The 24,666-nt window shown below is 38.7% G+C and overlaps 1 protein-coding gene across 1 annotated transcript in view; it reads left to right on the plus strand.

Moving 5' to 3' along the window:
• PDZRN4 (PDZ domain containing ring finger 4) overlaps positions 1 to 24,666 on the plus strand; it is a 105,466-nt gene that overhangs the window by 70,903 nt on the left and 9,897 nt on the right. Inside the window, exons 4-7 of the mRNA XM_010707016.3 lie at positions 15,742 to 15,840; positions 17,790 to 17,852; positions 21,075 to 21,176; positions 24,296 to 24,412. Of these exons, the coding sequence (XP_010705318.1) occupies positions 15,742 to 15,840; positions 17,790 to 17,852; positions 21,075 to 21,176; positions 24,296 to 24,412 (381 nt within the window). The remainder of the gene's footprint in view (positions 1 to 15,741; positions 15,841 to 17,789; positions 17,853 to 21,074; positions 21,177 to 24,295; positions 24,413 to 24,666) is intronic.

The raw sequence follows: 24,666 nt of genomic DNA on the forward strand, positions 1-24,666 counted from the left end.
ATGGGGCCCTGGGCAGCCTGGTCTAGTATTAAATGGGGAAGTTGTGGCCCTGCATGTGGCAGGGGTTTGGAGATTCATGATCCTTGAGGTCCCTTCCAACCCTGGCCATTCTGTGATTCTGTCAGTTTTCAAGTATAAATTAATTAAACTTAACACTATTCCTCTGGGGTACTTCAGTACAGCTATATCCTGCATTGCCAGAGGAATTCACAAGCAGGTGAACTAAGGACAGTCTGAGTCAGTTCTACTGCCAAGACAGTCAGTGACAGAACTGGCAGTAAAATTACCACAGCCTTTATTTATAATGCTGCTTGGTTTTGTTTTTGTTCTTGTGGAGTTTTTTTGCGATAAAATCACTCTTCTTCCTGTTAATCATTCCATCATCTAGATGGAAGAGAACATAGGGGTAATTTTTGCCATAGCTATTTGTTAATTTTTAGTATGTTACTATATCTCATCACAAAAATCTGACATTCAAAGCAGGTGAAGTTGCTGTCATCTTACCTCCCATAAGTAATGAACATCCCAATATAGTGGCTTGAATTGTGTCCCCAGCTATAGGACATTATGAGAGAATGGGGAGGAAAAGACACAAAACCGACATGGGCAAATTTATCAAAGTTATTACCATTTATTGTGTTTTAAAACAAGAGGAAAATATATCAAGTCAGTGATATTCATTTTGTTTTCATGATTTCATAAAACAAACACAGTTTTACTCCTGACTTTACCTGGAAGCTAATAAAAATTCTTCTTTGTTGTCAGAGCTTATGTTTTCCCTAGAAAATGAAGAAAAGTGAGCTTAGTTCAGCAGCACTTTATTGTTGGGCAACATTGCAACATATGGCATGTGTTTTTCACTGAAGAAAAAGGAAGGTGCTGGCATTATTTTCATATTTATGGAAATCTGTGGATTATAAATCTTATGTTTTGGATAAGTGCTTTGTTTAGATAGTTTTTATAGTGTTATACTACATACCTCCATATTTACTTTACAGTGAAAATGTTTCTAAGGTTTTTATTAATGCTGTTTTTCATATGCCTCCTGCTTGAAAGTGTGTTCAGTATGTTTTGGAGTCATGGAATCTGGCTATCCAGACAAAGGACAGAAGAAAATACTTTCTTTTGTATATTCCTTATAATGTCACATTTTTTAATCTTAGTATATTAGGAAATTCATGAGCACAGGAAGCAAGGACCAAATCCCTCTAGCAAGGCAGGAACCTTTTACAAGAAAATAGACTTTAAACAAGGCTTCAATATTATGCACATTGGGCCTTCAGAGGAGAAATAAAAAAAAAAAAACAGAAGCGGTCTTTTTTTTCGGAAGTTTGCTTTTTTATTTAATGAGGCAGCTCTTCAAAGAGAATGTGATAGTTATTCCTGGAGGGCATGGACTGGTAAGTTAGAAATACAGGTGAGACTGTATTGTGCCTCAGAAAAACAGACGATGGTTTTGCTTTGTATTTCATCTCCTGATATGGTCAATCTCTGCAAGAATGTGTTTGGGGAAGGAGGACATTTCCATGGGTAACAGAAGTTTGAACAGCTGTAACTCAGCATGGATATGGTGCCCATAGACCTAATTTTGGTGCCAGGAAAATGAAAATGTGTTTTAAAAGTCAGCACATATCAAACTTTGTGTGCTTGATTTATAGGTACATGTATGTGATTAAAATTTGCATATTTTAACTATCCATATTTTAATATGTATGTAGTTGGAATTTTATTTTAGCGCTTTCTGAGAATTTCTCATTTTATAAGTTCAACATTAAATTTATCTTTTTTCATAGTATTTTGCATTTATTGGGTTGGAAAGGCATAAACTGAATTACAGAAAAAGTGTATTTCTCACAGCTGTCTAAAATTTAGAGATAACATTTTCAACTTGTTTTTAATTAATATTCCCAAACAGCCTTCATACAGTTGTAGACTGGGGCTGCCCAAATGTGTGGAGTTGTAACTAGTTAGGAGTTTGAATCTACAGCTATGTGTTCTGCAGTCTAGATAAATGTTCACAGCAGCAGATGTTGGCACATCTGTTATGCCTCCCCATTTCGATTGGCTGCCTGGGTGTTTAGAAAGTGCTGATGAGACGGATAAATCTTCTGACACGTTTTTCAGGCCCAAAACAAGCAGGCAGCGGTAATAATGCTGTTTACAGAGCCAAGCACTGGGCAGTAACATTTTGAAATACAACAAAAATAAAGTATGACTCTACCTGAAAAAGTGAAAATTATTGTAAAAAGCTAGCGCTAATTTTACCAAGTGATCCTAGGTGATTTGAACCGCAGCTGTGACAACACATAAGTCTCTGGACTTTGTATAAATAATGTTTTTGGCTACAAAAAAGGCACCAGATGAAGTTTAGAAAGAGCTCTGAGCTATTAAATACTTCTGTAATGAACTTAAGAGAGTTGGGAATAAGATTTAGGAACCTTCTATCTGTTAATCAGGGAGTATATCATATCTGCTTTTTTGGAAGGGGAAGAGCTGCCTTCTAGAGACTTGAAGTTCCTCATCTTATCATAACCCTAACTTTCAAAAGGTTTTCCTCTACCCCTTGAATGCTTTTATACCAGTGGAGTCGGGAAAATTCCAGATGTTGGGGTCTTCTTTTGAAAAGATCCATCCTTCTGTCAAAGAGAGTATTCATGGACAGAGAAGGATATATCTGACCATCTCAAGTGCAGAGACTGTTTTCCAACTACATAGAGCTTTTCCTCTATGTATTGGCTCCCTTCCATACTTAAATTTTCATGACAATGAATGGCAAATGGTAGGAGAAATCATTGCGAAGACTTCAGCATTGATGTCTTGTGCTCATTCCCCTCAGGAAACAGCAGCACCAAATTTTCTGAGTTGCTTTCAAATACCCCTATGTGAGACAAGCCCAGAAATGGAGTAGAGAACCTAACCTAAAGGGGCAAAGATGTGGATGTTGATTATATAGCTGATATAGTTCGATCTATGGTTTATAGTTTCCACTCAAGAGAAGACAAAATTATGGAGGACTTAAATGAGGGAGACAGTGTAGTCCAAACCCTTGCTGGGACAAATGCCAGACTTTTGAAAGTAGAGATTATACACCTCTTTCCAACTCTTTTGGCTACCCTCATGGTAAGAAGCACTTTACTGATATGTAACTGAAATTTCCTGAGTACTTGATACTTGAAGGAAGCAATAAGATCTCGTTCTTAAGGAGAACCTCCTTTTTAAAAGCCTAACTGAATATAGTTTTACCAGCATCCTCCCCTCATCAGAGACGTAGTCCATCCACTTAATTATGAATGGATTTCTAGAATGCTGTATTTCCCCCTGATAACGAGGAGAATGTCTTTTCTAATACTTCATGTTGAAGTCATTTACACTGGAAAGTATATCCAAAACACCAAAACACAAAAAGTGGATGAATAAAATTTAAATCTGTTTACTAGTTTAATTGTTTGTGGGTTGTTTTTTTTGCTTGTTTAGTTGTTTTGTTGGGTGCTTTTTGGAGGAGAGGTTTTGTTGTTTTTTTTTCAGCTTAAATGGCTCAGACTAATCATTTCTTAGTGCTATCTCTTATTTTTCAATATTGAAAGCCAAAAAGTTTCAACAGGGAGAGTCAGGATAGGAACACTAATGAAAAATGAGATTTTTTTTTTCTTCAAATATATGTAATAATAAATCTCTTTCATTTACTTTTGTCGAAATTCTCCAAAAGTAAAGGTTTTCTTTGGAATACGGAGGCTGCAAGCCAGTGTGACATTTTAGTACGTTCACACACTGCACTATGAAATAGCTACTACTCCAGTCTGCTTATCTCATTTTACCAGAAGATCCTGTTTCAGTCTTGTCTGTGTTATTCCCACTTACTTTGTTCCATGAGAAGCAAGTGAGAATGCAGAATCTAAGATCACTGAAAAGGAAACTCTTAGCTGCATATTATCAGCTAGTTAATTGTACTTTAAACTCTTCTCATATCCCTGCAGTTTCACACGTTTATTGAGGGAAAGACTGAAAGTGAGGACCAAAGCCAACTGCTGAGAAATGCTGTATCTAGACATTTTATCATAGAACTCTTTGCTCAGGAAGCAAGGATTCATGGCTTTCTCAAGTGCAGAAAATACCAGAAGGGGTGTTGAGTCTCAAGCAGGTGAGAACTTATATACAAACATAACATAAGAAAATATATGTGTATCTTTAAGTGTTCCTAGTAAGTTAGCATTGGTACCACACCATAGGGAAAGAACAGAAACAAAGAGAATATATAGGGAAGTAGAAGAATTAGAGAGAGAATTAAGATCATACGTTATTTGAAATAACAAAATATGCTGAAGACCTTCCAGTAAGTGTGATCATTCAGATAGTAGGAAACAAATGTGGGTATTTGATGTTGTTACTGCTTAGTATACTTCATGTTTGTATGCTTCCCATAAGAGTTCATTTTTGGATTTATCTTTTGACAAGGATCTGAAGAGTCAGTATTATGCATGCTAGCTGAGGGGGAAAGCTGAAGCTCAAGTGGATGCTTGTGACTTACTGGAGGATATACTGACAGCTGTTGAGCTTTTTACAGCCAGGAAGTCTGTAATCTGTAAAGGGCTCGGTGGCGGTGGGTTTTTTAGTTCTCTTTGACTTCCTTATGAGATACAGTCACTGTAAAGTCCACCATGTGTCTTTAAGCTCAAGGCTTAAAATATCCTTTAGAAAGAAGTCAGAAAGGCCCTACCAAGACTGGGAGGGCCTCAGAACTAAAAGTTGTGTTTATCTCATCCCCATATGCTTATACCCTTCCTCCCACGGCAGTGCTAAATCTGTTCATGGCGCAGTGATCAGAGGTTTCTCACATTCATGGTCCAGCTCCGTCATTCACCCAGCCCAGCCCATTCCCCCATCTGCTCCTGTGGCTGCTATCCTCCCTCCGTCCTCACCTGCTGGGAGTCTCAGCTGACACTTGGGTGCCTTCCCCTCCCACTCATGGACATCAAACTGCTACTGATCATCACACATCAGAAGTGCTGAATACACCCTGGCAGGCTTGCCATGCCTTAAATTTCTCCACTATTCAATTTTCTAGATAGGAGTGCAGTATGCAACAAAAATTTACCCTCCAGAGCTGCATGGAGATACTGAATTCCAGTGCCCAGATTCACCATCAAAGGATTTGTCAGCTACAGGGCCAAATTCTGTTCCCACAATTGCAAGATAATATTTTATTAATAGATGCCTATATGTCATCATGCTTATTTTGTGTTTCGTTTTTTTTTTTTCTTTCTGCTACTACTATTTTTATTCTTTTTTTTTTTTTTTTTTACTTTCCTTTTTTTAACACCGGTATCATTGTCTACAGCATCCTGCTGTCCCAGAGCATTCTTTGTCTGGATACAACGCAGCATGTGGCTCTAAGTGTTGCTATAAAGCACGGATCAGTAGGAAAGTGATTTAATTTTTAAATATTTCCCATTCTATGTTGTATTTGCTTTTGGATTATGCATTTGAAAAATGCTTGCTGATACTTTTTCTTTCTGCTTTGATGTAAATAAATCTTGTATCAGAGATTCTCAAATCTCAACCAGCGTTTAAAAAATGAGGATTAAATGAGACCTTATCCTATCAGGTAGAGCCCCCACCCCTTGCATAGAGTATTGTTTTTCCCCACCATGTGGAATGGAGATAACCCTCTCTTTCTTTGTGGTAAGCTACCAACCAAATCCATTCTGGCAAATCTGGCATCCAATGTGATTTGTCCTTTTCGATGCTGTTTATGAGAAGTCAAGACAGTCTTCTGTCAAAATTGATAAGTGAGAAGACAGTGGGGAATGCAATTTTATTTGTAACAGCACAGCTGCCAGCAATTCCTGCTTGTTTACATCTAGCCTGGCTCTGTCTTGCTCCACAGCTTTTCTATTTCCATCCAAATAGCCCAGAAGTACATTGTGGATGTGTCTGTCTACGTAAAATCTGCATAACAGAACACACTGGGAGTGTTAGAGAAGGTTATTTTCGCAAGTCAAGAATGTCTGCAGCTTTAAAAGAGAAATCTTGAACTCAACCAAATCTCCATTTTCATTTACAAAATAGGTTCTAAAAATGAAATGTAATCTGCTAAAATCCTGTGATGCTGATTGCCTGTCTTGGTGATGGTGCCTGAGGAGTTAAGGGCTTTGTTTTTTTGATGAAAACATTCTTTCTGAAGTGAAAGTGGCTGGTGTTTGTAAATTAAATGCTCTACAAACATTTAGATACAAGTTTCTTTATGGAAAAAATGCAATAGGACCTGCAATGACCTGTGAAGCAGAGGGCAGTTTAATTACACACCGCTTCACACTGAATACTTCTGCTACATATCTTGCAATTAGCCTGTGTTTCATAGACATTAACATATTTCCTGGAAAATCCTTCTGAGGAGGGAGTGTAACCCTTGATGGACTTGTGGTGGTTCTCAGGTCTGTGATGCCTTTGTTTGCCTGCTGTATAGCGTCCTTCAGTCTGGCAGTCATAGGCATCGTTTGATCTTTTTGTTGACGCACCTAAGAAAGCTGCAGTCATAGCCACTTCCTTTATATAATCTCTCCTGTGAGCCTGTTTCCTCGTGTAACCTACGCCATACACACAGGCATGATGGAGATGAAGTTAAGGATTGTTTTGTTTTACTGGTCTAGCTGAGCTTTTCCAGCAAACTGAAAATTCATGTTCCCTTTTGCTATGTCTCTAATTACTGTTGTTAATAGATAATTAGGCTTCCATAAGGTTTAACATTAAAGAAGAGAGTTCAGAGGTGGCTGTTAATGTCACTGCTCTGGTACTGTGTATTGTGGAATCATTGGATACTTCTGATTTCTCACTATGGGTGAGAAATAGATCTTAAGAGTTGCAGTCATGCTCTTAAATGAATGGACTGATGATTGATAGAGGAGACTCCTCTGTAGTGCATAGGTACGTAAATACAAAGGTATAGAATCGTAGAATCACATAGAATCATAGAATGGCCTGGGTTGAAAAGAGCCACAATGATCATCTAGTTTCAACCCCCCTGCTGTGTGCAGGGTTGCTAACCACAAGACCAGGGCTGCCCAGTGTACGCTGTATTGTATTTCCCTATGTACACACACATACATAAACTTACATCCACTCCCACCCCTCCACTCAGACACATGCACACCCAAGTAAACAAATATTTAATGCCCCTCAAACCCGAATATAAAATAACTGACTTAAAGTGAAATTACTTTGTTAAAGGAACACTGGAAGCACCACAGACTCTCTTAATCTGAACAGAGATTAGTAACCCCTAGAGAAAATAAAATAAGTCATATTTAAAATAGATTGTTGTGATGGTTCCTACTGATGCTAGGAGTTGCATATGTTTTTGTGAATTTCATCAAATTATTTCTGGTCACAATTAAAGACAGTGGTGCTAAACAAAGGCCCTACATAAGTCAGAGAGTGGGAAGTATGACTTGAGAAAAGTCTAATATAATACTTGTTTGAAACACCAAGCTTCTCTTGAAGTGGGCAGCCTTACTTATTGTACACACCCTGATAGTTTGTACATGACAGTCACATCTGCAGCACTGAACAAATTCAGAGGTGTAATAAATGATGTTATAAAAGAAAGTCTAAAGAACATCACTTGTTCAACCATTCATGCCTTTTTTAAATGCAAACCTAGCCTTGCTTCCTCTTTTTTATACCCACATTCACTTGTAACATACGTTTTTATATAACATGTAATATGTGATTCTCGTCACTTCTGAATTAGAGATGGATTTTAGTTTCCAGAATCTTCACTGTTATCTGTTCACCCTCCTAGGACTTCATTAGATTGAACTGTCAGCCTGCTCCTGTGAGGGGATAGCTCTGGTTCTGTTTGTGTTATTTATTTATATTTCACGAGCAGGATTACTTGCCAGTGACAACAGGTGTGAAGCATTATGAAGATTAAATATCATAGAAGGTAGCAAGCTAAATGACTGATGATTTGCCAGACTGGACAAGCCAAATAGAGACCGAGAAAGTGAATATGGTCAGGGATACACCGCCAAAATGCTTTGCCATTCTGAGTGCTGCCTGATCATAAGAATGAGTTTTAATTCCAAGGTGTCTGTAGTCCGTATGCACTTCTGTTTGAGGCTTCAGGAGAACACTGTTTTAAGCATAAACAGCTTTTTTAAAATAATTCAGACCTTAATGTACTTTCTCAGTTAATTCCTCTTTGAGCTACTCTGTAAGTTCTGTGTTCTTGGCCTTCTCTTCTGTATTCAATCAGATAATCTTTTTGGTAATCATGTCATTAGCAAAATGAACATTAAAACAACTTCTCAGCTATTACTACACGTGAAGAGGAAAAACAGAGATAAAAATAAGTATTTTCTTACTTTGCTCTATTATTTTTGTTTTCTTTTAAATTTTTGGGAAATGCTGTATTCCTTTACTGTGGATTATCAGGTGTTGGGTGTATTCATTGCATTCAGTAAGTCTGGAACATAAAGGTGTTTCTGCTCACACCCGGAGTTGTTGCAGAATACGCATGTGTCCACTTACTGCAAGGTAGAGATGGGTGTTAACTTACTAGCTTGTGATACCTGTATTGTTCTGGATGGCTATGAAGATAATTTCTGTTTTTTTTTTTTTTTCTCTTTTTTTCTTTTCCCCTGATATTGCAACAACAACAATTAGTAACAGTTCATAATCTTATTTTGATCCAAGAGATGCTATTAATCGTCCTATGTTAGAGTTATTGCTGAACCAAGAGACCTCCATGTACTGCCCATCTCTGAATTCCGCTGCCTTAGTACATGTTGTGTTGTTGCGGGCTTTGTAATTTGAGCCAGAACACAGCCTTTTCATACATTTTGGGATGAAAATAAAATTATATCTCAATTCTATTGTGTGTTTCACCACACAATGATTTTTCCAGACTGGCAGCTTTTTCTCTTTCCTTTGGTGAAGTAAGAATCTAAGAATCTTCCTATAGAATGTACTGACTTCCTTTCCTTTAAAGCAGTACGTATAGTGTTGACTCCTAATTTAAAACCTGGTGATTTCATTCTTGTAAATACCAAAACTTCCTTTCCACTTTTTTTTTTTTTTTTCCTATTCCAGAGAGTTGTTCTAATGAGAGACAGCACAGTGTTTTGCTTTTACAGGTTAGACTGTGATAAATATATAACCAGCATTAAGAGCTGGCATTCTTTTCAGCTAAGGATAATGGAATTCAAGGGGCAAGGCTGATGCTGGTTAATGCTAAGGGATTAAATATTCAGCTGTATCATAAGCAGAATGTGTTTAGGATCCTTCATCTTAGCATGTCTCAAAAAAGCAAACCCTGAAATATGAATCAGGTTTTAAAATAACATATTTCCATTACACTAAAATGAACACCGATTAAAATTAATTTGGCTTTTGGCTTTCTCACCAGTGAGGTAATTTCCTCATTGTCACGAGGACTTAAATATTAACTCAAATGATAACAGGCACATTTCATTTAGGAAAAACGTGTTATATTTTGATTCCCTGCTCCTCTCCTCTAATGGTGTTTGCAGAGATCCTGGGACACATTATTCTGATATACTGTAAAGATGAATGGAACACAGTAGCTAATACAACCCTGATAGTCTCTTGGTCCTTTTAGTGGTGTACAACAACTGCTATAAGGGCAGCCAGGGAATAATGGAAGGACATGGAGTGTTTATAATATTTTTTCACAGTGCTTTTCAAGCACTCTGTAATCATTCATTCCTTTGTGTCGTGCTACTCTTGTGCTGTTTCCATTGTCGTCTGCTTTTCATAGATGAGGGAAACAAGTCACAAAAAGTTACCTGAAGTGACCAAAAGCAGGTGCACCAACTTCTACACTGAAACAGTTACAGCTGAATACAGAATAGATCCCAATTTTGTCTCACGGATTTGTATTTAAGTTGTTGAATTTTATTGAAGTTTAGTGTCATGCTCCATACATTAGTTATTTTAAAATTTGTATTAGGAAATTCTCATCTTGTGAGAATTTGCTTTAAGACTTAGAGGCAGAAAAATTCTGGAAACCCTTGAAAAAAAATTGTCTCATGAGGAAAAACTTCACTCAGTATTTTTCAAAATGATTGTGAACTTAAGGAAGTGGTGCAAATTCCCTTCCTCGGTGTACAGCATTCTTTTTTTTTTTTCATGTAGTCTCACGTTCCATTGTAGGACACTATTTTTTGTTGTGAGGCAGTTAAATGTACAGTTTACATCTGTCACGCTATAGAGTGATGTTAAATAACTAACTCTTGTTACTTAAAATGGTCTACAGTAAATACAGTAAAATATACTGAAGCTGTTTCAGTTAAGGCATAAAAGGATGGAAATGAAAAATGGACAAAAAAGGAGGCAAGACAATATTATAAGGTCCAGCAATTGAACTTAAGCCCTTTAGAGTTGGGACAGTGTTATTCTCCTTAATTGCACTCAATTACACTAGAGCTAGCTCTATGGAAATAATCAATATCTTTAATCATTCTGCGAATGCAGTAGGTCAGATTTAACAAAAATAATGTTATCACAAAAAAAGTCAGAAATTTCCAGAATTTGCTCGTTCTCCTATAGTTCTAGGAGATGGGCACACCAGATTCTGAGCTTCAAAATCATTTCCTTGCTTCCAAAGTACTTATATGGGCTTTGAGAAGCTCCCACCATGGAAAAATGAATAGTTTGCTATTGATCATAACTAATTTCTATTGAGCTCTAATTTCTTGTCTGATTTACTTCCCATCCGTACAAAGATTTCTTCACAGCACACAGGAGTGTAAAACAACACGAAGGATTAGACATTAAAGATAGGTAAGAGAACAACATGGCACTAATAAAAGGTTATTTCATAGAATTATAGAATACCCTGAATTGGAGGGAATCCACAAGGATCATTAAGACCTCCTCATGATTTCAGTAGTGCCAAGCTCTGTTTTATACGTAGTGAAGCAAACACTTTAGTATATGGGACTTCTGGCTTGCCAGGCAGTAATTACTTTGCAGATTTTTAGAGACATGATAACAGGATAGTTTATAAAGTGGTGGTAAAAAAAAAGGTGATGCCAGGGCTATGTGAATATGGGCATTTATTGAGAATGGAAATGCTTGGGAGGAAATGGGGGAAAAGAGTGAGCGAAGCTGCTGTCTGTACAAATACACTTTGGGGAAGAGTAAGCTGAGAAGGACTTTGAGGGTGGTGACAGAGAATTGTGTTTCTGGAAAGAGTGCTAGGATGGAATGGAATGGGATAAATGAGAGGCTGATAGGCAGTGATTATGCAGGAGCAGAGCTCAGCCACACTGTACATGAGTTTAAAGAGATATAACTAATCCTGACAGAAAGTGGGGGAAGGATTCTAAGATGCTTAGTGGCGACCTAGTGGAGACCACTGGCAGAGTGTAGAGCTAGGAAAAATGGGGCAAAGTAAGCTTTCGATCGATGGGACAAAGTAAGCAGTTATTCCAACATAACGTCATCAAATGGATGACTCTTGTCACCATCATCTGGGTGCAGCAAGAGGAAACTACCAGCTTTGGCTGTAATCTGTTTTCCTCTGTATGGCAGCAAAATGTGAAGAGTTCAGAGCTCTTTTTGTCCCCAGAAGACTATTCAAGGAAAGTCACGGAAGGGTTCACAATCTGTTTTCTAACAGACTATCAGCTTTACTCACTGTAATCAAGCTTTAATAGAAAGACCTACTGTAACTGCAAACTGATTCAAACATTTACAAGCACTCTTTTAATGTTCCTTAACCTTTTTTCACCAATTGTAGGAAGCAGGCAGCTCAGCTGATTACACTTATAACCCACTTCTCTGCCACCTGAGAGAATGACAGTGTTAACCTAGTCTTCCCACCCCAAAGACGTGACAGCTCCTTGCTTGGTCTTATGTCTCCTGAGGCTGACAGCCAGTAAACTGGTTTTCTGTCACCAAAGCAAATGATGGTCTTTAACTGGGAGCCAGAGGCTATAACCACCACTCCATCACTTTAGAGAATGACCAATATAACCAGTTTTCAGTCCTTCAACAGCATGACCTCCAACTCTTTGCAGAAATGGGCTATCTTGTACATTGGCATCCTGGTCTTTCAGAACAGGACAGTTCTTATTCTAATTTTAATCTCTATCTTTTAAGAAAGTAATTTATGGCAAAACCCTCTGAAGTATTGTCTTCACCATGGAATTGTGCTGAATTATTGTTCTGCCCACACAGAGAAAAGAAGCAGCAAGTCAAAGATTTAGCAATTTGGCATTGATTTCTGTCACTTGGCAGCAGAATACCATTCACGTTGAGAGGCGGTTGCCCCCAGAGTGCCCAAAAGAGGGAGAGGCTGTCATCTCCTGAGCGCTCTGCTCAGTCCCTCTCCTTCCACCATCTGTCTGTCAGCACACTACGTGAATCCCCAAATATTGTTTCTCACAGCTTTCTAAAATGCTGAATTTTGAAGACAGTTCAGTCCCTACATGCATACACACAAAACCCCAAACTAGAATTAAGAGAAAGCAATTATCTGCTTGTGTGTGTGTGCGTGTGTGTGCATGTGTGTATGTCTGAAGAGACTTAAAGGAAGGAGAACATATCCTTAAAAATTCATTACTGCTGCCAAACTTATTGTTTCTTTTGTTTAAGAACAGTAGGGAAAACAACAACAACAAAGCCAACACACATTAAAAAGCATCTGTCATGAAAGGCAATGTGCTATGCTCCTGACCATCATGGTCTTGGTTTTCTGGTGCCTCAGTACTGCTCTTCTCTTTGTTTCAGATGTTAGTGTTGGCCACCAGCTAAAGATTGAGCTTGTGGAACTTAGGTCTGAGAGATGACTTAGTATTTTATACAAAGAGTTTTAAAATATTCCAAGTATGTTGTTACCCCCGATTTGCTGACTAGAATGTGTTTTGTTTGCTTTAAAAAAGAAGATGCTCTGAGATTAGTACTGTAGTTGTGTGGTGGGAAAAGGATTGTTATTTGGAGTGATTTCCATGCAGAGGAAGAGACCATCCAATTTCATCCCATCAGAATGACATATTACTTGAGTCTATACTTGAATCTAGACTGAAAAACATGGAATGTTTATTGGGCAATTATCTTTTGATGCTGAGTACTACAGTGACTATCTGCAGTTTCTAAGGCCACACACAGCCACAAACACTATCATCAAAGTACATCTCACACAATCGTCTAGGAAAGGTGTAATCCCAAGACTACAGAAAACAGATCTCAGCTCTGAGCTCTCTTACAAGGAAAAGAAATTAAAGCTGTGGCAGTGCAAACACTGTGCACAGCATGGCATGCCGTATCCCAGTCAGGGGATGTTTGTCACTGGTATTTGTCAGCAGCCTGTTCCCAGAGAGTAAGTAGCAAACCTCTTGGATTCCCAGGATGGAGCTCTAGAGTTGCCCTCATTTTCTTCACTTTAATGCCAAAAATGGTTAAATTACTTTGCTTGCTGAACCAGCACGTGCTGAAAGGTTTCAGTTCATTTGCAGCCTGAAACATCATGCAGCTTTGTAGTAACAAACATTTTGAGACAAATCATCCACAGGATCATCAGGGTTATTCCTGACCAAAGAAATTATGTTCAGAGCAGTCCTTGGGGTCCCTGTCCAGCCTCAGTGCAGGGAGATGGGAGCTGGTGCCAGCAGGACAATGAAAGTCAATGGATTTCAGCTTGTGCACAGCTCCTCATTTGCCTTGATTTAAAGGTCCCAGTCTCAGCCCTTTATGGTGTATTTAGGTTTCCTTATAGGCCTCCAAGGGACTGCAAGCTTCTTTATTCCTTAAAAGTATACCTTGTTGCCATAATTGAAGCCATTTTGTTACTGTAATTCCTCCCTAATATTACAGTTGTAGTCAAGTGTTCTTTCCCTCTGGAGGCATCAATTGTTATGGGTTTTGAACAGGCCTCCCTTCAGTGTACGTATTTTCATTCCCAATGCCAGAATCAGGTCACTGTAATTCTCTTCCATAGTAAAACACTGTCCCTTTTTTTTTTCTTTCAAACCTGACGTATAACACATGTAGTCACAACTAGTTTTCACATCTTACCTCACAATAAGCTATTTTAAGTGATTATCGTACTTCAGAAAAACTAAAGAATGCTACAGGTTATCATAGTATTTTCTTTCAAAGTATTTTATTAAAGCATTGAATGTTCAAAGTCCAGGGAGACATTTATAAAGTTTATGGAGGTACTGAACCCATGTAGATTTGGGCATTGTGAGAGAGCAGGGGATCAAGTCTCAGCAGCACACTTACTGAAAAGTAAACTGCATGGGGTTTGTGTGTAAACCAGAGGTTTCCAGTAAGTGGTGTGTTGATGCTGGTCCCCACATCTCCATTGGACTCCCTGCTGTACGCCTGTTTGTATCTTAATCTCTGTGACATATCTGAGGATAAGGAAGGATAAACTATATCACAAACTGAGAACCAAACTCTGCATTTGAGGAGAGAACTGGATCTGTGGCGTAGCCAAGTCACTGTCACTGTGCAACAAACTCAATACCTGAGGTCTTTCTGCTCTTCTCCACCAGCCAGAGGGAGAAGTCTGTGGTTGGGATACATAGCTATTTCAGGCAGAAAGGAGTGTAGCTTCTCTCCTATGGCCCAGCACTGGGCTCTGCTGCTGCAGGAAAACTAGAGAACGGACAAAGAGGTCCCACGTTTGCCCTGGCAGGGCTTGTGCTAGGGAGGTTGTCCTGACACTTGCTGAACATGAGACTGTACTGTATCAAGTATGAAAAGTGGATGGATTGTGGGATTGTGAAGGATTCTTCTTTTTCTTTTGCATGGTTATAAGCGTCACTTGCAGTCTCCCTTTAAAATACATTTATCAACCAAAGGTTTTTGTTTGCAACCAAGCTAATACTCTCTGTTACTGGATTCATTGTGCTTTATTGCAATTATTTGCTTCACAGTGTTGAAACCAAGCACAGTTCTGCATTTTTATGAATGGTTCCCCTATGAAACTCTAAAGATGCTTAACTCAGATGGATGTATGTAGTAGTTATCACTGTGCCATCTGCCCTAAAACTTGCACTTTTCATGAGATGCCACTGCTGGGACATCTGGCACTAAAAATATGTTTTCTGTATCATCTCGCAATTGATGAGGATGCAATGGTTGTTCAGCTCCATAGGAGATTCCTTGAAGCATCCCTCTGTTATCTAACAATTTCTGCAAGGAAAGTATGACACTAAGCAGACCAGGGAATGAATAATGCTATTAGTGGAAAGCTGTGTTTTTGCCTTATGATTTAGAGTTTTGTTGAAAGGTAGTGGTGCTGGTGTGATGGATTGATTGATGTGTAGCCAGCCTGTCCTATATCCTATAAGTCAATAGTTGGCATGATAGGACTAAAATGACTGTGTAATATACTGTAAGTCAGTTCCTATTATCCAAAGGCTAAAAAACTGCAAAATCAATTCACATCTATATTTCTCAGGCAAGTCTTCGGAAGTAGATTCTGTATAAGTTGAACCTACCATATATTGGAATTTCCTTCTTAATTCACAGAGTATTTTTCTCTCTTAAAGTTGCACGCAAAATGTATCTTGAGACTGAGCAGTTACAGCAAAATTCTGCCATTTGTCAACTGCATCTTGATGTATGGTTGTGAGATTTGCCATACTGAGGAAGAACTGTCCTTTCTCCATGGCTGGACAGAATGGAATCTGTGCTCCTTTGTGCCAAGTAGTTTTTTCCACTTCTGGAAAAAGCCATTGCATGAGCCTGTGTGCTTCTTTGTAGGAGGTGGAGCTGTGTCGCATTGGCAGCCAGGAGAAGCTGGGACTGACTGTCTGCTACAGAACCGATGATGAGGAAGACACAGGGATCTATGTCAGTGAGGTAAAGACATGGGCTGGGGAGGGGGAACACATCAAGGAACATGAGAGCAAGTGCTCTGAGACCAGGCTGCAGAAATGTCAGCCATCAGCCAGCATGTGTCACTTCCAATTCATTTAGATTACCAATTTAAATTGTATTTCTCAAGTAGTGCAATTATTACTAGCACGCTTCTTTAATCCAAATGCTTTTAACTAAAACATCATAGTTAGGGAAATACAAAGCAGCCTGAGCATGGTCTGTATTTTGAAAGAAACCTGCCCTTATATGGGAAAGCAGGAAGAATTTTGAGAGCATATTCCACACCCTGCTTGCATTTCATCCTGTCACAGCCTCAGTAATCCTTATTTTATTATTTGTGGGTTTTGTACAGTGATGACATCACAGACATACCACAGTTGGATGAAAAAAATAGCCTGGAGATGAACATGTCAGAAATACTGACCTCTCCTAATAATTTTTGTATTTTTATCAGTCAAGAAATAGAGTACTGGGTATTGAGATGAGCAGAACCCTGTGTTTTCCAGTAACTTACAAGGAAAACATGGCATCCTACACATATCCTGAGGTGTTCCACAGTGTCAGTCCAGAAGACTTCCAGGCTCATTAATTCCCTTTGGGTCTCCACTCTCATCCAAGATGGTTGTTTTCCTGGATAAAGCAGAACTCTTGTGAGTCCAAGCTCACTAATGATTGTTCTAGTTTCCCAGATCGACATTTTTATGACTTGTTGTACCGTATTCTGGATGAATCTCATGGACAGAATTAATTGGTAGAGAGATTTCTCCTGCTTAATAAACAAGGATGAAGAGAAAGTTCATCTTTCACAGGCCAGAAGCAGCATCAAAGAAGCTGAAAAGCACAGCCCTAGAACTAGTATAAGTATAGAGTAAGAACTATTAAGTTTAAGTATAGAACTAGTATAAGAGTAAGTCTTGCAACAGTTGTATGGGTGCTGCTGTTAAAGTCTGACCTGTGAAGAGAAATAAAGTACAGGAATGTTCTAATTCACTCCAGAACTGTATGTGAAATCTGCTGGTTTTCCTACATGGTAGGTATTTCTCAGACCTTTTTTGAAGTGACTGCAATTCTATTGTCTTTCATACTTGATTAAACATTTAAGAAATATTTTTTTCCCCGATAATGCACGAGAAGAAAATGATGTCTAACAGCTGCAAAGGATGTAACCTGCAAACAAATGCTAAACTCAAATGTTTTGTTTGAAAAAATAGCTTATGGCACAATGAAGCAAAATAAATGATTCAAGATATCCATTGAATGAAAGGTGATAGATCGAATTGCCCTGCAATGAACAGTAGGTCATTGCTCAGGGATGAGCTATAGCGACTTTGATAAACTGTTAATGGAGCTCTAAACTTCTATTTAGGTTAAACTAACTTAAAATTAACTGGCTCAGACCAGAAACATTATACAGAACTTGTGAGTGATCTATACAGAATAGATCCTTTGGGATTTTTCACTGTTTCCTTGAGAACTGCAAAATTCCAGAGGAAATAACAGCTTGATAACTGAAGCAATCATTCAGTAGTAAATATTTTCATACAAGAAAAATAATCCTGCTTCTTTCCTAAAGACAGGCCCATCTGTATGGTGGTATCAATGGTCACAGAATCACCGCAGCCCATCGTGAGCTTCCAGAGCAGAGGGTCTTTGTAGTTAATTCTTCGTGCTCTGACAGCTGAAGGTTAATGCCTGACAGTGGCATAGAAGAGTATTAATCTGACAATGATATGCTCCTGACCTCTTCAGTCTTTAGGTTTTTATCTCAAACAAGCTTATATAATTATTTAACACGAGTTCATGGGGTTGCAAAGAAAGATTTAAATTGCCTCTGTACAGAGCGAAAAGGGCATGTTTTCAAATTCAGCAGCTGTAATTGGTTTCCAGTAAAAATATTTTAATGTTCAGTTACTGAATGTTGTCCTATACAGGTTGATCCAAACAGCATTGCTGCCAGAGATGGACGGATCCGTGAAGGAGACCGCATTTTACAAGTATGTGACAATAGCCTCTTTCCTAAACTCTTTCTTCAAACATAGAAAGCTGTCTTCTCCGTGGACTGTTAATGAGGGAAGGTAGTTCTCTTTGTTACTGTGATCGATGAGAAAATCCATGTCTGTCTGTTTTTTAACACAATAGCTGGGAGCTAAAGTGCGTGTACTGAAAAATGAGAATGACAAACTTGTTCTGGCTCATGCCCTTACATTCTATGTATCTCATTGCTGTTTTTATTAGCAAATCTCATTTTCCCTATGTTCATCTCAGTGTCAAATTCGAAATAGGGATCCAGAAAACATAAATACAGGTGTCAGAAATTTGCTGATCATTCACTGATTGCATAAATTTGGGTAAAACTCACTTGAGCTGAGCATTGATGGTAAGAGTTTTCATACAAAAGATGTGTTGTCCATAATGGATGAACTTGAATGTATTTGAGCAGGGTGTTCACTTGGCTTTTGTTAATATTTTCTTTTCTCTGCCAATAAAACAACACTGTTGGGGGTTCTTTGCTGATCTACCATCTTGGCTTTTTTCTTCCCTTTGGTTTCTATTGATATTTTCATTCCGAGAGCTGCCTCTGCAGCTGTCCTGCACATAGGTTTGTGCAATAAGTCACAGCACCTATAGCCCAGGTCTGGAGGAGGGAAGGCAGGTAAAGTATGGAGAGGGGAATAGCTGGAATGGCAGTGGGTTTGTGTTCTGAACGGTTGGTGACAATTTTGAACTGATCACAAAATAGCTACCAAAAATCAGTCAATTGGAAACTTCTCTACTACAGCATCTTAGGTCTAGTTTCCAGTCTATTTCCCTTGTATTTTTATTTTATTTTTCCAGAAATAGCTTCTGATAATGACAGGTTGCTTTTCTGTAAACAGTTTTGGAATTGCCCTTCTTTAACATTAGGTTTCTGGTTGTCAGAAGTTCCTTCTCTCCAGTCTTCTCATTTTTGCAGCTAGGATCTTTGTTGAAATCTCTAGTTGTATTTCTCACCATCGTATCAGCTTTAGAATTGTAGCTAATCTCCTGAGCACAATGAGATGTGGCTGTGGGACCACACTGAAGACTGGGAGTAAGAGTGGAAAAGTCAGTGTGCTGTTTTCCATGTCTTTTTATAAAATATCCACTGAAGGAAGTAAACAAAATATAGTGGTGCTTTTAACTTTAAAAATAAGAGAAAAATCTTGTTTATTCAACCAAGTAGAAACCACGTTCATTCCTCCTTTATGCACTTTAAGTAAATTGAAGGTAGATTCATTTCCTGCTCTTCTCATTTATTTCTGAAATTTCTGGATGAAGTGGAAAGCCATGAGCAGCTCAGGCAAACATTCACAAATTCCTTAAGAAATTTATTTCAATTGTGAGTAAAGACTCCAGAGGTGAGAGAAAGCATAGGTAATTGTGCTGTGTTTTATAGGCTGGAGCATTACTTTAATGTCAGTACTGATATATAGCTATGAGTTTGATCATTAAAGTTAATACCCAGAGAGTTATGTGGGGTTTACTTTCATATCTGAAAACACATTGACCCTCTATCTACTCTTATTGATGAGATAACTCAGAGAAATAGAAGGTGACAGTGCCATTATTGGGGATTATACCGAGGCTGGGAGCAAGGCAGAGCTGTGAGCATGGGGGCATTTGCTGGGGGCAGCAGATGGCATTGCTTACAGCTAAAGGAGGATACTGTTTTGTGCATTTCTCACAAAATTACAGTGGATTTCCTCACAAGGCTGGAACTGTCTCCTTCTCATTCTCACAAACATCACTCAACCACTCCAGTCACCTTCACAGTCCTCTTAAAGATACTAAGTTTGGATATTTCATGTCAAATATTATGAAGCCAAGAGAAACGATTTATTAGGACAGTCCCAGTGAATCTCCCCAAACTTCTGCTGGTTTTAGCTGTGAAACTCCAGTCTAACAAATGCTGTCCTTGGAGATGCGATCTCCATGACTGAATTCCTGCTTGTTCCCCAGTGATGGTTCCGCTGCTGTGCAGCCAGCAGGGCTGTGGCCTCTGGAGTGGGAAAAGGGGTGTTTGCCCAGCTGATAGGACTTGCTGGAGCAGCTGCTGTGGCCTGGTGTGTTTGGACAAGCTGGAGATCTGCTCCTGGCTCTCACGATCTATGTTGTGGCATTTTGTGTTAGGGCAGTTCTGTGTCGCCAAAGATTTGCCTGATCTCCTACAGATCATCATTACCCCTTTGTGTAACCTCTGTAATGTCTCAAACATTTACTCATTGCCAGTTGGATGCTCAGGGTAGAACAGTTTTTTTTTAATCTGAGTTAAAGCTGTGTTTTGTGTCTTAATTTTCAGGCCTACACACACATAGAGAAGTATGATGCTCTCTTTACTTTTCAGACAGGAAATTCCTGCTACTTACAAGAGATGAAGTATTGGGCACAGTATTATTTGCCCCGAATGTTCATGTCTTTCCACCTTCCCATTTTATTTTCACCCATTTTCAAACAGACTAATTATTTTTTCACTACCACAATTGGAATAATCCACTTCTTCGGATTCAGACAAAACTAAATACGTATGGAAAATACAATTTGCACATAGTCACAGCCATGTCTGTTTCAATGAGGTGATAGAATAGCAGAAAGGTAACAAGAACAGCACATTCTTATTGGAGAACTATTTCTATTTTGATTATCCCCTGGCAAGGGAGATACATATGTTTTGTGTGGTTCTGGATACTAATCTATCCACACAAATGTAAAATGATTAAATGGAGCAGCAATAAGCAGTGGCCTGTAAGTATTGCCTGGTAAGAGATAATGCTGCAGCTCCCTAATTGGCCCTCTACACGCACACAGTGTGACTGATTTCAGCTGCGGTATTACCAGTCTTGCTTCCACCAGCACTATTATCTCAGAGTGACACTTCCATTACTCTGAACGAAGAAAGATGAACGTCACCTGTCAGGGGCTGGTTAATTGTGTTGCTAGATGTATGTTACCAGGGCGCAGGTTGGACATTTATGAACATAACTGCTTCCTCTGATGTCCGCCATCCTTCAGCGATCGATACAGCTCTTACAGTAAGCGCATAATTGAGTGAAGGCACTTACCACTGAGGGGCTGAAGATGAGCCCGTTGTGCGAGTTTCATTGTCCATACATTCACCACAAATGAGCTGATATTTGCCCTTTATTGTGTGTTGCTTTGTAGAAATAGAAACTAATGTGCCACTTTCATTTGTTTTCTAGATTAATGGGCAAGATGTCCAGAATCGAGAAGAGGCAGTGGCATTGCTCTCCAGTGATGAATGCAAGAAAATTGTGTTGCTGGTTGCAAGGCCAGAACTGCAGGTTAGAGTAAATAGATGCACTGAGCCAGGATCTGGGTTATACTGTACATTCACTGTCACTGTAAGTAACGAACTGCTGAGAAGCAGGAATGCCGAAGTTCCTAACAAAAGGAGAAAAAGATAGTTGCAGAGCTTTGCCCCTTTATAGCCAACAGAGGAAATAATGTGATATTGCTAGGGCTTCTCTACCCAAAGCTGAGTAATTTTTTTCAGCAGACAAAATAAGCAGGTATACAAATAAAGCTGACAGCACTGATATTAGTAAAATATGAAGTAGAACTTGAAAACTATATATTGCTTGTTTGATGATTCTTAGTTGTTCTGGGGATAAACTTCCCATGCTTACCTCAGTCATTTATACAAGCTTACTCAAAGCTGTAGTTTTTCACTAGTGATGGCTCTTTTTATTCTATGCACTTGTAAGCAACTGTTCATTTATGTACCAGTTATGGAAATTTCACTACAGTACCATTCAGCTGCTCTGGATCTAATTGTTTTCAAAGTACCCTGGTCACAAAAAAAAAAAATGCTGGTACATTACAAATCATATCTCAGGAGGTGCTTTTTCAAAAGCTTTTAGAAATATTTCAGTGGTGCTAAAAATAAAATTATGCCATGCCAAGAATATTTTATATCATTGCAGGGGGAGGTGTTAGGTTGATCATCAAACTAAAGGAGAGGTGGAGTGAAAGAAGAGTACTGTTTGTACTTTCCTTTATATGCTGTTTTTAAGCCATTGCAAAGCAAAAGAGACGTTACTTCGTCACTGTTCTCTCCATCTGTCAGCAGTTCAAGCGAAGTTGGTTATGTTGCCATTTGTCTCTGGTGCTATTGTAGCTCACATCGGAAGCTGCAGAAGTTTTAAAGAGTTTTTTCAACATCATTTTTTTTATTTTTCACTTGGATTTTTTTGTTCTGTAGGGAACAGAAACACCAACTAATAAAATGCATACTCAGGGAAAATCTATGTTTTCTGTATTTGTTTAGATTGGTGAACATTAGAAAAATTATATTGTTACGACATAAGGAATTACTTTCTTATACCATTATTGCTTCCCAGACTGATGCTCCTTCCATATCACAGGACACAATGTACTTTGGTTTGCTGGGTTTTTTTTTTTGTTGTTTGTTTTTGTTTAATTTAATTTTTATGTTCTGAGTACATATTAAGGTAAAACTTAATAAACAGCTATAGTATATCAGAAGTCAGGCTACTGCAAATCTATTTCAGCTAGCTGTTTTGCTTTGAATCTGGTAAAAGATAGCAGGATAAAGCAGGCTTTTATTTTCAGATAGAAAAAGCTATTGTCAGTATTGCAGTCTTGAAGGCTGACTGCTGAGTACATTCATTGGGCAACAGGGAAGAAAACCTTCTTTGGCCATTTATTTGTGTGGTGAATACTGATCGATAATTAAGTTTTGAAGCATGTCACTAAAGGGGTGCCTAACTTGTTTTATGTGGAAAGAAATAGCCCAAGCAGGTGAATTCACACATGTATAGTCCACAGAATGAAAGTAACGCACATTTATGCTACAGTATATATTATCCTTATTCTAAAAGTGTATCTTAAGGATTCGCATCAAGTTAAATTCACGGTCTGCCATGATCAAAGCAGCAGATTTACCCAGGTGAGATCCATCTTTCATCCTCCAGATTTTGTTACCTTTGCAATTTCCTCAAATGTGATAAATTAAACTGCATTCTTCATAGTAGAGAAGGACTGCGTTCCTGCTTTCCTTGGGAGAAAAAAAAAAAAGAGAACAGTTAACAAAACTAGTGGTCAGTACACATGTTTCAGAGAATGGTTTATAAGTAAGTCCCATTAAGGACAAACAAAAATTACATGTCCTTAAGAAAAAAAAGCGTCCTTCCTTCTAATCTTGGGCTGACTTCCAAGAAAATCTATGGAAGATTTATGTTCAGCAAAAGCACATTAGACTTTTTGAAGGAAACAGTGATATCCTACTAGCATTCAGGTGTAAGTACCACACAGCACCAATCACTCTCTGTGTAGTTTTGAACTACCACTTGCTGATTTGCTTAAGTGTGCTTTGATGCACTGGAGGCACTTCTGCTGCAGATGGTGGCCAGTGTTGCACTGATCTGGCTGCCTTGAGACATAAATAGTTGGCATTGTTGTCACTGTCTAGTGCTTAGGAACGTGCCATCCTTTTGTCACCTTCCTCCTCCAGTTCTTTCACCAGTGACATAACAATAAATATTGCCTTCTGCTCTTTTCCCACCACTACAGCCTTTACAGGAGTGTCACTGACTGGTATTTTCCCTTTCAGTGCAGTGCACCATCTGGCAAAGGATTACAAATACAAATGGGCACATACACATGAACACAATGAGCAAAATGGGAAGAGGAGCATTTTAGGGCAGGGGTGCTGGTTTTGTTAATGTAGAAAGCTGTGAAGGGGGCAAATGGGATGTGGAGAGCATTTATGCTCACTAGATGAAAAATGCAACATTCCCTCCTATCCTTTCACAAGACTGTCTTCACCAAATGTCCAAGTATTACATTTAGGGAAAACACAAACAGATAAGGCTTGTTTCCAGGCACACTGTAAGAACAAATATAACGACTCTTTCAGGACCACATCTGCCTATTCCCATCTTCTCTGTGTATGTTTGCCTTGAAGATCAATGGGGAAATTGCAGTAGAAATACAATGCAAGGCTGCTATTGAAGGTGCAGCACTAGGGTACAGCACTGAGATGGAGGCTGTTGAGAGAAAGAACCTGACTGTCTCGTGGTCCTATTAGTAATGATGTCGCTCTTTCAACACTGGGGCTCTCGGCGGTAATGAACATGACAGCTTCAGGATTATGCACTGTGCCTTTCATACCTTTTGAAAAGAAAAAATGTCTGTGTTGAGCAGTCTCCTTCATTATGAAAGAAAATCAGTCATACTGTTTCAAGAAAGGATAAAAGGCATGAGAGTCCCATTTTTTATCTTTCTTCTTCCTTTTCTGAGAAGCAGACTCCTACTGCCTGGCTTTCTGAAGTGAATCATTATGATAAAAAGAACTAGTCAAGCATTGCCATTTGGGTTTACCCTATTTTACCGTGTGTCCTTGCTGACATAATATAATGTACTAATGTATTGTTTGCAGCTGGAGGAAGGGTGGCTGGATGATGAAAGGAATGAATTCTTGGAGGAGCTGAACTTGGAAATGTTGGAAGAGCAACATAATGAAGCGATGCAGTACACAGCCAATGAGGTGGAGCAGGTAGGACTGCTACTAAATGTGTCATTTGAAATTTTGCTGGGTATACTTCATACTAATAGAGAATGAAATAGTACACTGTTAAATGGAGTCAAAATCTTTGGCAGAATTTTATCTCTAAAATGCTCTGAACTACACTATGCTGTAGATAAAGCAGAGGGGAACAATAGACATTGGGGCCAAGTATGATAAGTTAGCAACTGATTTAGGAAGCTCTGATAAGTGCAGATTTCTCTCTCCCTCTCTCTTCTTTTTTT

The sequence above is a fragment of the Meleagris gallopavo genome, chromosome 1 (assembly GCF_000146605.3).
Source record: "Meleagris gallopavo isolate NT-WF06-2002-E0010 breed Aviagen turkey brand Nicholas breeding stock chromosome 1, Turkey_5.1, whole genome shotgun sequence".
NCBI classification, from domain to species: domain Eukaryota; kingdom Metazoa; phylum Chordata; class Aves; order Galliformes; family Phasianidae; genus Meleagris; species Meleagris gallopavo.